At 35.1% G+C, this 20,096-nt stretch overlaps 1 protein-coding gene across 1 annotated transcript; it reads right to left on the bottom strand.

Annotated features, from left to right (window-relative positions):
• Positions 1-5,349: 5,349 nt before the first annotated feature.
• LOC118031716 (putative disease resistance protein RGA4) lies at positions 5,350-9,121 on the bottom strand. Its single transcript, XM_035036207.2, has one exon. It carries the CDS (start codon positions 8,798-8,800, stop codon positions 5,480-5,482), a length of 3,321 nt encoding a protein of 1,106 aa, XP_034892098.1. The 5' UTR covers positions 8,801-9,121; the 3' UTR covers positions 5,350-5,479.
• Between the last annotated feature and the right edge of the window lie 10,975 nt (positions 9,122-20,096).

Here is a 20,096-nt window from a genome sequence, read left to right as displayed (position 1 = left end):
TTTACTTTGTAAGATAGTCTTCGAATAAAGATGCTATGCACAAAGCATCCTAGATTTGTAATGTTATGTGATTTTTTTATTTTTTATTTTTTGAAACATATGCAATGTAATTGTTTCATACCTTGAATATTGGATCATAGAATTCAACCAGACTTAAATATTTTCGTTTCCCAGCAAAAGCTGATATTCATTTCTTTGATTGATTATGTTAATATTATTTAGTAATTACCTAGTTGTTCTTTATATATATATATATATATATATATATATATATATATATATATATATATATTTGTCTCCAAGTGGTCAAGTTTCTCCTTGGTCAATTTTTAAACGATTCACCCGCATTTTTAAACCTTTTACGATTATCTTTTGGTAATGTAACTACTTTATTTTTCGTACTATATTTGAGAGTTGAAATAATATTTTTTTTTAAAATATGAAATATTTTTATTAAATAAGGTTTTACAAGTTAAATTTGAAATTCTCAACTCGAATTCTTTTCAAGTTTAAATTTTCAATTAAATTATAAGAAAGTTATCCAGGTATGATCTAGTTGACTTAGTATGTTTCAAGAAAAAAAATCAAAAAATAAAAAATGACACCAAAAAATCAAGACATGCAGGTTTAAATGTAACCTAGATGATTGTTAAAAAAAGGTTTGACTTTGAAAAAAAATATTCGCACTTGTTTTTCTTAAAAACATTGAGACGATGATATATTAAGTTTATTCATATCAATCCAAGTTAACTCGATAAAATTCATGATCTAATATATATATATATATATATATATATATATATATATATATATATATATTTCAATTGGTTCAAAACATTTTTTTATTTTAATTATACAATAAAAATAAAGATTAATTCAAAATCAATCTAATATTAAAGAAGGAAATTGATAAAAATAAATAAATAAATAATTCATAAAAAATATGATGCTAAAGGTTTTATTTAAAAAAAAAAAAAAAAGTTAAGTTAGGTGCACGAGCTTGTGTAGCCCATAGTGTCAGGGCCTTAAAAACATCACTACCATCGAACTCCCCTCACCTGTCGCACCCTAAAAAAAATCCAATTGCGGGTTCGACTGGTGTTTTTTTTTTTTTTTTTTACTTATTTGGTTCTTTGGAGTCGCCACCTAGTATTTTGGTCACTAGAAACCCTAACTAGTATTTTGGTCAATAGTTCTGCATGCAGGAGGCAAACTTATGCAAGCTTCGAAAGAAAAAATGCGCAGGGGGAGGAAGCGTACCTGGCGCAGCGGAGACGACGGCTTGCTGGCGGTGCTGAGGTAGAGGCGGTGGCAGCGTCCTAGCTCACGGACGGCGACTCCTCACGGCGATTTCAAAACAGTCCGGCGACGTCCTCTCGGTTCGTTTGCTTGGTTTTCGTTTTCTAAATTCCCTCCCGGCTTCAAACTTCCACTCTTCTCTCGGTTTTTTTGGGTTTTCGGTGGCTCTCTCTCCTTTGTTGGGTTGTTTTTTTCTCTCTCTCTCTTCATTTTTTAGTTTTCTTCGGATTCCTCTTTCTTTTCTTTTTTTTTTCGTCCTCCTACTTGTGCTGGGTTGGGTGCTATTTATATAGCAAATGATCGCGGTTGTTCACTATGGCGCATGGGGAGCAGATTACGCGGCGGCTGGTTAGGGCGCAGCTGTCAAGGCGCACCTCCCTCGGTTTCGGCAGCGCGGCGGGTGGTCGGCCAGTGTCTTCGGTCGGTGGCCCAAGACGAGGTGCGCTTTGGGCTAGTGGTCGGGCGTGAGGCAAGAAGGGGACAACTCTTTTAAATAAACCATTCTTTTTCCCCCTTTCTGCTGCATGTTCGGGGGGAAAAAGAAAGGGGAACAGTGCCGTTCAAAACAACACCGTTTGGCCCTTCTCTTTTTTTTTTCTTTTAAAATGTATGAAATGGCGTCGTTTTGGAGAAAACGCGCCGTTTCATTCAAATGTGGCGCCAGAAATGCGCCAATGTTCAGATCAGCCCCCCAATTATTTTTGTACATTTCAATTGCGTCCCTGCCCCCCATATTTGGCCGCGTTTTCCACTTTGGTCCTTGGCCTCTGATTTATGCAATTTAGCCCTCAATTGATCATAAAACTTCCAATTTCTTCAATAAGGCCCATGAATCAATTCAATTGCAGCCCCTCCATTTACGCGCCTCTTCCAATTTGGTCCCTGGTTTCGGATTTCCTCAATTAAGTCCCTAATTAGCCATTAAACTTCAATATTTATGCAATTAAGCCCATGATTTGACCTAATAAATTCCTAAAAAATATTGAAAATCAATTTTTCTTGCAATCAAATCCTCTATAAATTCAAATAAAAATCCAATTCAGTCCATAAACATCCAAATTTGGGCTTTTCTCCTTAAAATTCAAATTTTCCTTCTCAATAGGGCTCTCATCCTTCAAGAATATACTGTCAAAAAATCCGCCTTTGCATTTTTAAACTCCTTGACTAATTTTCTGACCATTTTCTGAGCGCTTCTGCCTCCTGTTATTTTTCTAACCTCTTTTGGCTATTTATTTTATTTTTTATGGGGACCCAAAAATAGGTTACGACATCACCGATGAATTTACAAATGGATTTTACAGATGAGTTAGTATCGTCGGTAATGTTGTCATATAAATGACATATTTTGTATATTTTGTTTTTTTTTAATTTCTTCTTTTCTTGATATAATCTTCTTGATATATACCGAGTAAATATTTTCATCGGTGTTTACTGATGGAAATAACAAGAGAATATTTTGTTGGTAAAATTCATTGTAATTTACCAACTGAAATATTCTATCGGTATTTTCATTTGCATTTATAAATTTTAAGGTTGCACAAAAACAATAAATTGTAAAAAACAAAATATCAAAACAATGGAATCTTACAATATGTAGCCAAAAGTACTAATATAATATATATTTCCATATCAACGAACTTTTCATGTATTAATTTAAAAATTTAAGTTTGTCATGTCTTAATTTAAAAATTTAAAATTATTAATTTAAAATGTTTTGTCATATACTATAATAGTATAAAAATCATTCACGAAGCTTCACCAAATAATTTGTTTTTTGAAGTGATATCATTAATAACAAGTATAAATCCTATAATTTTGAGTTCTTCACTAGATAAAATTAAAGTTTTGGCATGTAAAAGTAATGATACATATAAGTTTCAAGTTATAAAGTTTTTTCTAGATACTAAAAAACTTATTTTTAAAATCCCATTTAATAAACTAAGATTTTATATTTGAAATGATTATTTAAAATTATATATATTTGAAAATGCTGAATTTTAATGTGACTTTTTTTTTAACGAATTTTAAAAGTGATCGAGGCATCCTTTCATATCTTTTTTTTTTTACGAATTTTACAAATTTTAATGTGATTGTTTTTTTTATCATTTGGTTAAGTTAGTTGGAAAAGTTGAAATTAGTCCTACGTAGTTGAAATTAGAGAACCATAAGCGACTTGCAGTTGAGACTTGCGGTTTAGAATGATTAGGCGTTGAATAGATCATTAGAGGTCCAATTTCATCCCATTGGATTGAGAATATTTCTTTTGTAAATTCACGCACATTAAAATATAATATGCTTTGATTAAAATAATATTTAATGAGATGTTATTTTAAAATGTGCGAATTTCAATTCGTAAAAGGCAGCGTCGACTCATGTAACTGAAAAGATATATTTAAAAAATAATGGTTTATTAATAAAATAATATTCAGAATCAAGCATTTTTTATTGTTTGACTGTATCATAATTTCGCAAGTTAATTTTCATAATCGGGAAGAACTTATTAATTAAGAACTAATTGCTATTCAATCGATATTTCATTATATATTTCCATTCTCCTTGAAATTAAAAGAAAATATTATTTTAATAATAATATATAAACTCTCTCCTGTTAATTCAAATACATTACTTGATAGTTTTTCATTTTATTTTTTGTCAATAAATCAATATCGTCACATCCAAAAACCTAATGTCCTAAGATCATAGTTTTTATATTAATTCTCTTCAAGCTAACCATATATATATATATATATATATATTCAAATCATGTAATCCTATTCTTCGAAAAATTAATTAATTAATCATATTAATACAATTGAAGACTTGGCTCAAGATTAATTATCGTCAAGATCAGCTCCCTTTCCCCTTTCCTTTGTCTTTGTGTTTCCAGCTAAAGAATTTGGTTTAATCTTCAGAGTCTCAAAGACCATTTTTTGCAAATTGTTCATGGGCCAAAGACATTAAGTCTTGTGCTAGGCTTTGGCAAGCCCGTGAATATGGGGTTATGGGATGATTTGGTCTAGGCCCATTTCATTTCGGCAGAAATGGATATATTCATTTTGACCCCTGATTTTTTAAAATTTAACAATTGGATCTCAAGTAATAAAAAATTTCTTTTAATTTTACCATTCAATTAATTTCAACTCAATCCCTAAATTATAACACTGTTTACAAAACAATCCTTAATTTCTAGATTGTTCAATTTGATCCTTAATTAAATCTTCAACTTTTAATTCTTTCAAAATTATCCCTGAAAAAATCAGTTAAAATTCCTAAAATAAACCCACAATTTCACTATGTTCCTTAGTCTTTAATCTCCTGAAATTTCACCTTTAATCAACCCACAACTCTGGTATTTCTTTAATTAAACCCCTGATTTTTTTTAATTAATTAAATCAAAACTTAATTAAGTCCTCAAACTTATTAATTCTTTAATTAAGCATCTAATTTTATTAATTAAACTAATTTAAATTTTTAATTAAAGTCTCCAAATTATTAATTTTTCAATTATTGACCAATTAACTCTCAAATTTAATAAATCCATCCTCAAACTTCAAATTTTATGTTGTCTTAACCCTATTCTCAAATATATTTTTATCCATTTTTTTTTAATTGAGTTATGACATTAATAAATTAATTGTTTGTTATAAAAAAATAGTTTCATTAAAGCTAGTTTAAGGTGAATTGTTTTATTATTTTTTATGCATATCTCACAAGTGATATTTTGAACAATCATCATTTTATGTTTGAAACTTTTGTTAAGTTGACATTTTAAAGCTTTTGTTAAATGACAATATTCTTGAATTATTACTCAAGTTGTCTGTATGCTCTAGCCGGCTTCTGCTAAGTGGAAGTTTCCATTGTTTTGTAGTAAGTTTATTGTTTGGATGGATTAGATTTCGATTTGCAGTTTGTTTGTGTTGATGCTCTATATACTTTATGGTGCGAGGGATTAAAATAATATATATATATATATATATATATATATATATATATATATACAAGTTTTTTTTTAAAAAAAATCATGAATGAATTATTTTTCCACATTTATATGAAAAATATAACAATAATGAATTTGATAAAGTTATTTAAACAATTACATCAAATTAAAACTAAGAAAATACAAATTTTATTCTCATTCAATGTTAATGAGAAATTATTTTAACAATTTTGCATATTAATTTTAATTGATACTAATCTTAGGAATGTGAGCTATCTTAGGCCAGTCCTTTCCTAAATCTTTCTCACACCTTTTCTTCAAATTTGGACAGCCGTTGATCACTAGAGATTGGAGATAAGTGAGATATCCAATCTGATTTGGCAAAGAAGCTAATCCCTCGCAGTACCATATTCTTAGAGATTGGAGAGAAGTGAGATGTTGGATACTCTCCGGTAATGAATTCAGCTCAGGACATCCAAAAAGATACAAATTTTGGAGAGAAGTGAGATGTCGCACTCCCTCAGATAGAGATGTCAATTTATCACACAATACAACAGATAACTTGCGAAGAGAAGATAAGCCACACAGCCCATTCATTGGAAGACAATTTAATCTTCTACAAGAGTCTATCTTTAAAACCTCCAAGGAATTGAGGTTACGAAGACCTTCCTCTGGCAAGCTTTCAAGTTTCCCGCAATCCCAAATCTTCAAGCTTTTAAGAGCAGAAAGGTTATCTAATACCCTATTTGACAAAGACTCCAGATCTCGCATCCTCCAAATGTCTAAGCTTTCAAGGAGGGTATGATTTTGCAAAAACCCATCGGGAAGCTCCCTCACATCGTTAATCCCTTCAATATGAAGAGAAGTGATGGAAGTGAGATTCCTAACTGACATCAGCAATGAAGCATTACCTCCTTGGATTTCTAATTTTTTAAGGGAGGGTATAATTGGTATTTCGTTCAACACAGGGCAATCGAATATCCTCAATTTTCGAAGGCGAGGAAAATTACACGCAGACCATTGCTCTAATCCCTCCATGTTCTCAAAAATCAGTGTCTCCAAAGATGGGAATGGATTCTGCCCATCTCCATACACATTGCTGTCAATACTCTTCACACCATTTATTCCATGCAATTCAAGATTCTTGAGGAACTGCAGTTTCCCTAATGGTGGAAGTTGTTCACAGTTGGGAAATGCTGATAGCTCCATCTTTACCAGATTTGGTAGCGTCATGTTCAAGTTCATCATCCAATTAGGAAATCTTGAACCTCCATATCCACATATCCTCAACTTCTTCAGATTTGAATGAGGTTGAAGCCCTTCAAGGACCTCCTCATTATTTTCCTGAATAACACTCTTTCTTTGTTCCGGTGGCGCAACTAACCCAGGGTAAGAAAGGTAATCTCCATTACCATGCCAAGATAAAGTCAGTGATAAAAGAGCTGTCTTCAACTTCAAATTGGCACTTGTGGCATCTTTTAAATTCTTAACATTCACAAGATCTGTGATACTCAATTCACCAGCAAGATTATTCAGCCCTTTCAATTCACTTATGCGACGACCATTCTCCCCACCCACAATGAACAGGGTAAGTTTTCGCAAGCATATCAATTCCCTCATTCCAGCAGGCATAAATCGAAGTGAACAACAACCCGTTATGTCAAGATAGACAAGATTTCTCATGTGCTTCATACCTTTTGGTAAATGGATGAGATTAGTGCAATCTCTCAGATCTAGTGTCTGGAGGTTTTGGAGAGAGGCTATACTTTCAGGCAGTGTTTTGATCCTGGAGCCTGGTACATCTAGATATCTTAGATGTTTCAGATCACCAATTGACTTTGGCAATTTCTGTATGTCAACATTTTCTAAACTCAAGGCTCGATGTTTTCGACCAGGAATCTTTCCCCATCCATTCCAAAGATCATCATTCCTCAAAAGAAGTGAGCGAAGTGATAGGACCTTGAGAACTTCAGAAGACGAAGCTACTTCTTTGTTATAAAAAGAAACATGACGGGCAGTTTTAGGAATTTCCAGCTCCCCATCGCCTTTTGTTGTATAGCACTCTTGTACTGCAATGGATTGTGCTAGATCATGCATAAGATCATGCATTTTACATGTTATGTTGCCAAATCCATCATCCTCGACCTCTTGCAGAAATGACCTTCCCACTAGTTCATTGAATATCTCAATACCCATGACGTGCAAATCCATTTCTCTTCTGCAAGAAATAAAGCCATTTGCCATCCACAAAGCAATCAGCTCCTCCCTCTTCATCACCTGATCTTTTGGAAATATAGCGCAATACGCAAAGCATTGCTTCAAATATGGTGATAGATTAGTGTAACTCAACCTCAAAGCAGGTAAGATCTCGTTTGCTTCTTCTCTTAGATCCCAAATCTCACTTTCTTTGACAGCTATCCACTGATCTTCACTTTCTTTTAACCGCATTAGATTCCCTAGTGCCTTTATAGCTAAAGGAACACCACCACACTTCTTCACTATTGATACTCCAATGGCTTCCAGGCATGCCCGCTCCTCTTTCCTTCTCATCCCGAATGCAAGCTGTTGAAACAAATGCCAAGAATCTTCTTCAGACAATCTCCCCAAGTGCTTGACAAAAGTTGCTGTCATTCTAAGAGCAACCATCTCAATACGCGTAGTTACCATGACAGCACTACCTTTAGCTCCGGACCTTAATACCTCCTTCAATTTATTCCACCTATCACCATAATCATCCCACACATCATCCAATACAAGCAAAAACTTCTTTCCATTTAACTTCTCTTGGAGGCGTTGTTGCAAGGTATCCAATTCTTGAAGACCACAAGGGGCACCATCAATGGACTCTATGATGGCTCTTGTTAATCTTCTTACATCGAAATCAGTAGATACACACACCCAGATCCTCAAACCGAATTGCAGCTTAACCCTTTCTTCATTGTAGACCATTTGAGAAAGTGTTGTTTTTCCTAGGCCCCCCATTCCCCATATAGCATAAATAGGGAGATTGTCTGCATTAGAGAGCAGGATGTTGACTAGTTCTTCTTTCTCCTTGCCTCTTCCGTAAATTTCTGATTCATTCACGAGTGAGCTGGTAAGCCGTCCATCGTAGGTATCAGCTGCTATGTCCCCAACTCGTGGTGTTAAATTGAACTTGTTTTTCTCATTGGCAATGGCATCCAGTTTGTTTCTCACATGTTTCAATTTATACGCCATTCTTAGTCGAAAAACAAGTGGATTATGATTGATTGAAAAGAAGGATCTTACTCGACTTTTGAGATCTCTTCGCTGCTGATGCCACTGAGCTTCAATGGCAAACTCATCTAGCAAATCGTCAACATCATAAGCTGCATCCTTGAGGTGTCTGAGCCACACCTTTATAGCCTGGTCCTTCCACTGCTTCACCTCTGCATCCTGGAGCACAGCTTGAGTAGTTATGAACGTGCGCTCGAGATGTTCAAGATCAGTCTCTAGGCTCCCAGCAAGTCCAAGCTCTTGAAGAATTGAGGAATTCAAGTTCCCCATGATTGTACTCGCGAGAGCAGAAACAATTGCATCGGCCATAGCTTGTCTTGGAATGGAAAAGAAATGGATGTTGAGAAGAAGTAGAGAAGGTGCGAGGAAAACTAAAAGCAGGGGATGTGAGCAAGAAACGGGAAAGTAAATATTGAGTAGAAAGAGCAGTGTGAGATGAGAAATGGCAAAGGTGAAAGTGTATGGTGATGAGCTTTTCTTCTGCTATTGAAGCTTCAGAGAAATGGCTGTGTTTTGTCTACTTGAATTTGCTTATTGGTTTGTAGAAGTCTTCTTCCCGCGTTGGCCATGTCGCTTGGGCTCCACACGGTGCAGACTTGACTAGCTATGCATTTACTTTATGCTCATCTCTCGTAGGCGAACTGTGTATTTCTCTCGCATCAATTATGACAATACAAAGGCAGGTTGTCAAAGCATCTAATGCACCGGCAAATATGGTTGAGAGAGAGATTGTTTGTAGTTATTCACCGGCAAATACAAAGGCAAGTTGTCAAAGCATCTAATGCACCATCAAGATGACACCGACAACGGGCCATCTTTTCCAAGGATTTCTAAGCTTACTGGAGCAGCAAATTTGACAACCCCCCTCCCCATGCCTAAGGCATGCCGCTGCTGAAGGATGTTGGGTATTATATTTTAGAAATGTTTTTAAAAAAATTAATTTTTTTTTTATTTAAATTAATATTTTTTTTATATTTTTTAGATAATTTTGATATATTGATATAAAAATAATTTTTTAAAAATAAAAAATATTTTTTAAAAAATAACTACAGTAACATCTCAAACTTATTACTCGAACACAGCTTCTAGAACTTGAAAATCAGCTGTGTAAGCTCATTGCTCTCGGCCTGTTTCTTTCAACTATTTCCAAGCCGGTGGCCTGTTTTTCCAAGCCTCTCTAAGCATTTAGAAAATCCAAAGCCTACACGAAACCAAAGTGGCTTTCAAAAGTCGCGAGAATCAACTGTGTGAGTCTGCAGTCCATTGTCTCTTTGATCAAGAGTTTATATATAATAGAATTCCAACATGTTTTAGAGTTTCTGGTAATTCAAAAGTCGAGTTATTTTTTTTCTGAATATAAAAAAAAAATTCATGCGAAATTCAAGATTAAAAAAAAAATCAAAGAATTAATTCATTGAATCAACAGTTTATAATTTAAGCTAATCTAATAATACTTAAATAAAAAACAATAATGGTAGATAAACTGAATTAATAAAAAATTAACATTTAGGATATAAATAAAAATTAGATGAACTCATTAAATCCGTGACTCTAAATATAAAATCGAGATTAAAAAAATAATAATAAAATCTAATTTATAACTAACTAAATGTTAAAAAAAAAAATTTAAAAATATGTTAAAAAAACTTAAGTCCCCTAAAGTTACCATTTTAAACTTTTGATCATGGTTATAAAGTCAGCACCATGTTATAATATAACAGATAAACCTGGAAAAATTACAAAGTAAAATGTAATATCCTCAAATTATAATGTCATGAAATCTCCAATATTTCTTTACAAATATCAAGTATTGGATAATATGTCTAAAATTATAGTATTGTTTTTGAAAATTTCGGCAGAGTTTTCTCTACTTTTGTTGGTACCAAGTTATCAACAACACTTCTAGTATATGTCATTACAACTTCCATCTTGATCCAATCATCCTGGATCACATTCCGTTCATCAAACAATAACTCAATACTTATACTTATCAATATATTCAAGTCTCATAATATTAATTGGTAAATCAACATAAAAGTACTACTAAAACAATTCAAAAGATAACAAATTCATCATTAAAAAATAATAAATGCTAACTAACTACATATGTCTTTAAACTACATGAATACAACATTAAGATTAAGAGTCATATTATATTTATATTTAAAATCTTATCTTATCATTTTGAAAATGATTTGGTCATACTAACAAACTATATATATATATATATATATATATATATATATATATATATATATATTACACCTTCTACTTGATTTTTACAACACAAGAGGATTTATATTAAAAGCAAAGACGTGAATATTACATTTCAAAATGATAATTCATAAATAGGAAAAATTCCTACATCTAACGATTTGCAGCACCTCGCGGTGTACTTTTTTCAACAATAACCATATTAATTAGCTTACACATTAAGATTAAGAGTCATATTATATTTATATTAAAATCTTATTTTATCATTTTGAAAATGATTTGGTCATACTAACAACTATATATATATTACACCTTCTACTTGATTTTTACAACACAAGAGGATTTACACTGAAAGTAAAAACATGAATATTACATTTCAAAATGGTAATTCATAAATAGGAAAAATTCCTACATCTAACGATTTGCATCACCTCGCGGTGTACCTATTTCAACAATAACCATATTAATTAGCTTACTCACTATATTAGTCTAATATTAAATATTTACTCTTAACCTTTGAAATTTAATACTTCTACTTCAATCTAACTCAATCCCTTAATTTACATAATCTTTTCAAAACTTAAAAATCTAGCTAACTCATCTTAATTACCAAATGAAACTAACACTTTCATATAATTACTCAGAAATTTGATATTCCTTCCTCGGTTACCAATAGATCCAGTAATTCCATTCAAATTACCCATCATCCGACTAATTTCTTTTGTTAGCCAATTAATCCAGTAATTCCATATGAATTACTCCTTATCCAGTTAACCTTTTTGTTAATCAATAAACCCGGTAATTTTTTCTTTAATTATCTAAAAATCCGGCTAACCCATTTTCGGTTACCAAAATCAATCTAAAAATTACATATGAATTTTCTAGCATCTAACTAACCTCTTTTGTTAGATAATCAATCTGGTAAATCCATTCAAATTACCAAGCATCCAGCCTGTAAAAACCCGCTAAATTATAATATGAGTAAAATAAATAAAGTATTGAATAAATTAAATAAAAAAGATTTTAAGTATTGTAATTGGATACAATAGAATAAAATATAAGATGTTATGGTGTGAATTAAGTAAAAAGAAGAGTTGAGTGACAAAAATAGAAATAAGAAGAAATGAGGGCCAATGTGTAAATTGGTAAAACTTAGACTATAAATGCTTCATCTTTTCCTCTTTTAGCCGTGAGTTTGAAACAAAAGAGAGGGGGAAGAATTGTGTGATTTTCTACTTAAATGCTCATTGATTTCACTAATTAAAGTGAGTAATTAGAGTGATTAACTTAATTAAACATCAAGAGGGGGTTGATTTTAAGGTGGTGAGTGCATTGAAGGAAGGATTTCAAGCTAGGGTTTGAAGAGGGAGAAGAAGAAAACTTGCTTTTTCTTGCATTCTTTCCTTAAATCCTTATCAAAGTGAGGTAAATAACATGTTCTAAATGATTAATTCCTTTAATTTTATGTTTGATGAAGGATTATGCAAAATGAATGATTATGTGAAGTTGTGGATTTATGTTATAATTTATAGGAATAATGCAAATTATGTTTTGAACCATGTTTAGAAAGCATGAATTATGATTGGGTAAGTGTTTAATTTTAAATAAAGAAAAAAAAAATTAATTTTTCCCCATTTTAATTGAATATTTGGCCAAGAGAGGAATAATTTAGGGGATTTGAGGTTTAATACAATTGTTTGGAAAACATGGGAAGATGAAAGTTTATAAGTTGTGTTATATGAATGGAGTAGGAATTTTTCAAGGAGAAAAGAAAAATATTCACGTCCCTCCCTAGGTTGTTTTTGGCTAAATGGAGAAGAAAAAATTAGAGAATGGAGTTTAAGTAATATTATTGAGGAATCTTGCTAAATTTAAGACAATTGATGTTGATAGGTTAAATTGAATAAAGACTTTTGTGGAAATAATAATAATAATAATAATAATAAGAAAATGTTTCAAAAAGGGGGGGGTATCCCCCTTGAATTAAAAGTCAATTAAACTTAATTAAGGGTATTGGATTTAATCAAGGAATATGTCATGGGTATTAGAATTTTACCGGTTCAAATGAATGAACAAATGACAAAGTAATTTTGTTGGTGCAGAGGAGGCCGCAGGACCTGATCAGCAACAAGGGACCTCTTCACGCGCACATACACCAGGTAGGTGTTCAACACCTTTGAGTAATTAATCAGTTTATATTTTTTATTGTACAAGGAATTTTATAGATTATAAATATTAGTGCTGGTTACTGGAAATAATGCCCTGGTGAATGGGCAAGCCTTGAAAAATTATTTCCTGGTTACTGGAAATAATGTCCTGGTGAATGGGCAGGCCTTGAAAAATTATTTCCTGGTTACTGGAAATAATGCCCTGGTGAATGGGAAGGCCTTGAAAAATTATTTCCTGGTTACTGGAAATAATACCCTGGTGAATGGGTAGTTACTAGAAATAATGTCCTGGTGAATGGGCAAGCCTTGAAAAATTATTTCCTGGTTACTGGAAATAATGCCCTGGTGAATGGGCGAGCCTTGAAGATCATTTCCTGATTATTGAAATTTATGTCTGGGAGAAACGACCATGTTTAAGAAAAAATTAATTTTTCAAATTAATGGGATAATCACTCGATGTAAATAAATCATAAAACTTTGAAGTTAAATATGCTGGGTTGTGGGAGACACTCTTGATATTTTTATTTTAGTATATTTATCCCTGTCTAGAAGAGAATTTATGAAATTAGAAATTTCAAAAAGAAAATAAGACAATTAATTCTATGATATGAAAATCACCTTAGTGTATATAAATAATTAGTCCTTAATCAATTACTTATTGAAATGTGCAATTGTTTTAATCATGTTTAATGCAATTATGTTTTTAGGTACATCGCACCCTCGATCTGGAAAGTAGATGCTCGGATAAATAATTTTGTTATGTGATTAATGTACTTGGAAGAACTAATATTTTGTTGTAATATGCTTCCATATCTAAAATTGTAATGTTTAACTTATTATCTTGTGTATGATGTAATTTGTAAGGTTATTATTATTAAGTTGAATTATGGTTGGTTGTATATATATATAAAAGAGACGATGCATGTTAAGAATTTATTAGTTTTATTGTAGTGTTCTATAGAAAATAAAATCTAGATATTGAAATATGCTTGAGTTTTTTGATGTCCAAATGATGGGAACGAATATTGTGATTGATGTTATAGGTTGAGAAATGATTGAGTCGATAACTTGGTACCTAAAGAATACAAAGGAAACTCTGCCGAAATTTCGAGAAAATATATATATAAAAAGGAAAAAAAAAAATTTGGTGACTACGAATATATATAATATATTTTTGAGTTTACAATTTGAGACTGTTACAATTGGTATCAGAGCCCTGGCTTGGGTTCAGGAGTGGAAAAATATTATATATATAATAAAGGGTTTAATAAATTTTTGACTTGTACCAGGATGGTCCGTACAAGGAAGGGTACAATGATTGGAGAAGGGTTTGAGGAGAGACAAGGAGAGGATCCATTAGAGGATACTGCCTCTCATATGCCCTTAGAGCCCCAGCAGTCAAGACTGGGAGAGTCGACTGGACTCATTCGTGACACTGACTTGAGGCAGACTGAGGGGTTACAACTTGAGGGTTCAGACCAACAAAGGCAGGAAGTCGTGCCTCCAGTTATGGCTCCAGCTACGACTCCAGCACCTACAGTAGTTCCTACACTACATGTCGACCCTTCGTTCATAGCTCAAATAGTGAGAGCAGTGATTGAGGCAATGCCTGGTGCCTCGGCCCCGCAATCCCAATAGCTTCGGCAGTACAAACAGCTCCAGCGGCTATGACAAAAGCTGATAATGTGGTCACATTAGTGCGGATTGTAAAAAGCATGAGAGAACTTGGGTGTGAGCCCTTTTTAGGAGAACCAGACGCCGAGATAGCGGGAAGATGGCTTCGCACAATTGAGGATACTCTGGATCAAATGCAGGTAACAGAGGGCTTGCGAGTGAACTGTGCTGCTCATTTGCTTTCTGATAGGGCACGGTCTTGGTGGGATACAGTGAGATCAAGGAGACCCGCAGGATCCTGGACTTGGGCTGAGTTTAAAATGCAGTTTGAACATCAGTTTTACTCCTCCTATCATCGAAAAATTAAGGAACAAGAGTTTCTGGCCCTGAGGCAAGGAGACATGTCAGTACTTGATTATGAGAGGAGGTTTCATGACCTCTCCATGTTTGCTTAGCATTATGTCCCCGGTGAGCAACATAAGGTGGAAAGGTTAAGGGATGGATTGCGTCAAGAGTTGAGACAAGGGTTGATTGCATTTAAGTTTGAGACCACTAGAGATCTTGTTGAAGCAACAGAGGCTCTAGAAGCTTGTATGAAAGAGGGCCAACAAGGCCAGCATGGTCTAGGTAAACGAAAGAATACAGAGTACACCCATAACAGACCCCCTTTCTCAAAAAAGGGGAAAGGACAGTACAACCAGTTTAAAAGGGTGGGAGGTACATCAGTTGCATCAGTTCAGACTACTGAGGTGGGGTCGACAGGAGGACAGCCAAACCTCAGGGGTAATTTTTCTAGAGGAGTGTCAGAGCATAGAATGATCACTTATCCGTTATGTGTTCAATGTGGGCAAAGGCATCCAGGGGATTGTTCTGCAACACCAGGGCGGTGTTACATATGCAGAGGGGAGCACATGTGGAGGGACTGCCCGCACTTAGGCCGAGGCTGCTATTATTGCGGGGGTCAAGGGCACTTCCGAAGAGATTGTCCTCGTAGGACTGAAATCACCAAAAATCAACAGCAAGCTCAGAGTCAGCAGCAGTCTGTTACCGTGAATAGACCAGCCAGACAGGTTTTGTCAGGGGCCAGTGGTAGTAGAAGCCGAACTCATGCCCAGGGTGACAGAATACGGGGGGGTCGAACCCAAGGTAGAGTATACCACATGACCCAGGAGGAGACCAGAGCCGCTTCTGACGTAGTGGCAGGTACATTGCAACTAAATTCTATGTCTGTTCATGTACTATTTGATTCGGGTGCCACACACTCATTTGTTGCAAATAAACTTGTGGGGGAATTAGGGAGAAATCCTTGTAGAATAGAAAATGGGTTTATTATAAGCACCCCATTAAGTGAAAATGTGAATGTTGATCATATGTATAAGGGGGTCCAGATTAATATAGGTGGTCATGAGTTAAAAGTAGATTTATTACCACTAGAATTACATGATTTTGATGTCATCTTGGGAATGGATTGGCTAAGTATAAATAAAGCTCAAATGGACTGTTTCACAAAAACAGTAACTCTTCAAGGGCCTAATGGTAAAAAGATAGTGTTTAGGGGGGAGAGAAATGTCATCCCAAACTGTATTATTTCAGCTATGGCCGCTAGAAAAATGATAAAAAAGGGATGTGAGGCTTACCTTGCCTATGTCTTAGAAAAATGATAAAAAAGGGATGAACTGCCGGGAGTCCCCCCGGAGAGAGAAGTAGAGTTCACTATTGATGTATTGCCTGGTACGTCTCCAATAGCCCAATCACCGTATAGGATGGCACCAGCTGAGTTGGCCGAACTGAAGATCCAACTTCAAGAATTACTAAATAAAGGGTTTATTCATCCGAGTAATTCACCCTGGGGAGCTCCTGTGCTATTTGTGAAGAAAAAGGACGGGACCCTTTGGCTTTGTATAGATTACAGGCAGTTTGAACAGAGTAACAATAAAAGAACAAATATTCCACTCCCACGGATAGATGACTTGTTTGATCAGCTGAAGGGGGCGAGAGTGTTTCGAAAAATAGATTTGAGGTCGGGATACTATCAGTTTGAGGATTAAGGAACTAGATGTAGCAAAAACCGCATTTAGAACTCGGTATGGACATTACGAGTTCTTAGTAATGCCGTTTGGGCTAACAAATGCACCAGCTGTGTTCATGGATTTGATGAACAGGGTCTTCCGGCCATACTTAGACAAGTTTGTGGTGGTATTCATAGACGACATCTTAATTTATTCAAAGTCATATCTGGAGCATGAACAACATCTGAGGAAGGTATTGATGACCTTAAGGAGCATCGACTATATGCCAAACTTAGTAAGTGTGAATTCTGGCTGAAGGAAGTGATTTTTCTAGGACACATTATATCGGCTGAAGGAATATCGGTGGATCCTAGAAAAGTTGAAGCAGTATTGAAATGGTAAAGACCTACGAATATCACTGAAATTCGTAGTTTTCTTGGATTAGCAGCGGTACTATCGAAGATTTATCGAAGGGCTTTTTCTACCAATAGCTATTCCCATGACTCGGTTGACTCGAAAGAGACAAAGTGGGAGTGGACTCTAAAAGAATGCGAAGAAAGCTTCCCAAAGAACTGAAAAAAAAAGACTCACTACTGTCACCGGTGTTAACACTCCCATTAGGAACTGAAGGATTAGTGGTCTATAGTGATGCATCGAAGAAAAGGGACTAGGTTGTGTGTATTAATGCAACACGGTAAAGTAATTGCGTATGCCTCAAGACAGTTAAAGGGCTCACGAGATCAATTACCCGGTGCATGATTTAGAATTGGCCGCTGTGGTGTTGTTTGCCTTAAGAGTATTCGGAGGCAACTATTTATATGGGTCTCGGGTTCAGATATTTACGGATCATAAGAGTTTGAGGTATCTAATGACGCAGAAGGAATTGAATATGCGGCAAGACGCTGGGTTGGAAATTGATAAAGGATTATGATTTGTGTAATCGATTATCATCTGGGGAGAGCAAATGTAGTTGCAGATGCTCTTAGTCGCAAGGTCAAGACAGTGGATGCTCAATTGGGAGGATTGGATGAAAAAGAATTACTAGAATTTGAGAAAAGATCGATGCTCAAATAGAGGCGGGACCGGATTGAGTCTTTAGTGGCCCAATTAAGATTAAGGTCAACACTCCGGGACAGGGTACTAGAGGCTCAGCAAGAAGATCTGGAAGTTTGTAAGATAAGAGAAAAGGTGAGGTTCAGGAATCGAGACGTTATTCATTTTCAAAATTTCAGAAAGATGGAAATGGTGGTCCTTGGCAGGACGAATGTACTTACCAGATGATCAATTGTTGAAAAGGGAAGTTTTACAGGAGGCCCACGAGTTCTAGATTGCAACACACACCTGGAAGTACTAAAATGTATCGAGATTTTAAAAGATTTTTATTTGTGGCACGAATATGAAAAAAGAAGTGGCTGAATATGTGGGCAAAGTGTGGGATTGCCAACAAGTAAAGGTGGAACATCAAAAACCAGCTGGGTTTTTACAACCATTATTTGATACCTGAGTGGAAGTGGGAAAATATCACGATGGATTTTGTATCTGGACTACCGAGAGGAAAAAGAGGAAACGATGCTATCTGGGTCATTGTGGACCCGAATTGACTAAATCTGCACTCTTTTAGCAATGAAAAATGACAGACTCAGTGGAGAAATTTGGCAAAATTATACGTGATGAAGTTGTAAGGTTACACGATGTGCCAGTTGTTGTATACCCATTTTTGGGGGTCCCCATGAAAAATTAAAATAAATAGCCCAAAAAAGGTTAGAAAAAATAACAGGAGGCAGAAACACTCAGAAAACAGTCAGAAAATTGGTCAAGGAATTTAAAAATACAAGGATTGAATTTTGGACAGTATATTCTTGAAGGAAGAATGAAAGCTCTATTGAGAAGGAAAATTTGAATTTTGAGGAGAAAAAGCCCAATTTGGATGTTTATGGACTTAATTGGATTTTTATTTTGAATTTATAGAGGATTTTGATTGCCAAGAAAAATTAATTTTTAAGTCAATTTGGCCTTTTTAATTAGAAGAAATTAAGTTCTGGGGCCAAAAATATATTTTTTTCAGGAATTTATTGGGTTCAAATCAGGGGTTTAATTTTTGCATAAATATTGAAGTTTAATGGCCAATTTAGGGACTTTAATTAAGAAAATTCCGAAACCAGGGACCAAAATTGGAAGAGGCGCGTAAATGGAGGGGCTGCAATTATTCGGTTCAGGGGCCGAACGGAGATAAGTGGGCTAACTCGGAGTGGTCGTTGTTTCACACCTGAAGAACTAGAAAGACAAAGAAAAGCTAAAGGCAAGGAGGTGCTGGACCTCGATAAAGAGTTTGAGGTGAATAAACCTGTGACTGAGGAAGAAACAAATGAGTTCCTGAAATTGATGAAGCATAGTGAGTACAGTATAGTGGATCAGTTGAAGAAGACCCCTGCTAAGATCTCTATCATGTCATTAAATACTCAGCTTCCGAGCCACATCGTAATGCTTTGCAAAAAAGTACTGAATGAGTCCTATGTGCCCCAAGATATTGAGCAAAAGACTATGGAGCATCTAGTAGGGAGGATCCATGCTGCCAATTACTTGTATTTCACGGAAGATGAACTTGACGCTGAAGGAACTGGACATAACAAGCCCTTGTATGTCACGGTCCGATGCAAGGATTGTCTCGGCGGCAAGGTTCTCATTGATAACGGCTCGGCCATGAATGTGTTACCAAGGCATATGCTGGATGAAATGCCGATAGATCCCTCACATATGCAACCCAGTGTGATAATGGCGAGAGCGTATGATGGTTCATCAAGGCCAGTGATAGGGTCAATTGAGGTCGAACTAGTTGTGGGTCCACAAGTCTTTCTAGTAACCCTTCAAGTGATGGATATCCACCCTTCCTATAGCATGCTGGTAGGAAGGCCATGGATACATTCTGCGGGAGCTGTCACCTCTTCGCTACATAAAATCAATGTTTAAAGTACATTGCCAACGGTGTCCTGGTTACTGTAAGGCTGAGGAGACTATATCAATGGTAAGAAAAGTGTGGCGGTTCCATTCATTGAAGCAGAAGATTGTAAGGACGGAAACCTTCATGCATTTGAAATTGTGAATACCGAGTGGTGGTGCCCATGAGAACAACTGTGTTGAAGGAAGCCAGAAATCTCTTGAAGCCACTAAAATGGCCGCTAAAATCTTTTTGAAAAAACAAGATTCCTTTCCCATACGATATGACCAACAAGGCTCGAATGGATGGGTATATAAGTCCCAAAATTGAAAGCTGCAGAACAGAGGTTTGGGCTTGGAATATAAGCCCAAGAAAGAGGATTACAAACGAGCTGATTTGGTGCAAGAAGGGCAGAAGAGAATGGCTAGGATTGAAGGGAAGGAAGCCCCTGTAGAAGAAAACTTAGCCATCCCTCCAATCAGGATTTCATTTCTAAAGGCCGCATATGTGATACAACCTGATGAGGGACATGGAACCTCTTTCAGAAAAGAAGCTTTCTTCAATGAACATAAACACTCTAGAGGAAGATCAAGTCAAGGACATTGCTGAGAAATTTGCATCCGAAAGGAGGATTGAAGAGCTGCCACAAATTAACCATCCACACT

Source organism: Populus alba, chromosome 17, assembly GCF_005239225.2.
Source record: "Populus alba chromosome 17, ASM523922v2, whole genome shotgun sequence".
NCBI classification, from domain to species: Eukaryota; Viridiplantae; Streptophyta; class Magnoliopsida; order Malpighiales; family Salicaceae; genus Populus; species Populus alba.
This window is presented reverse-complemented; position numbering and strand designations above follow the sequence as displayed.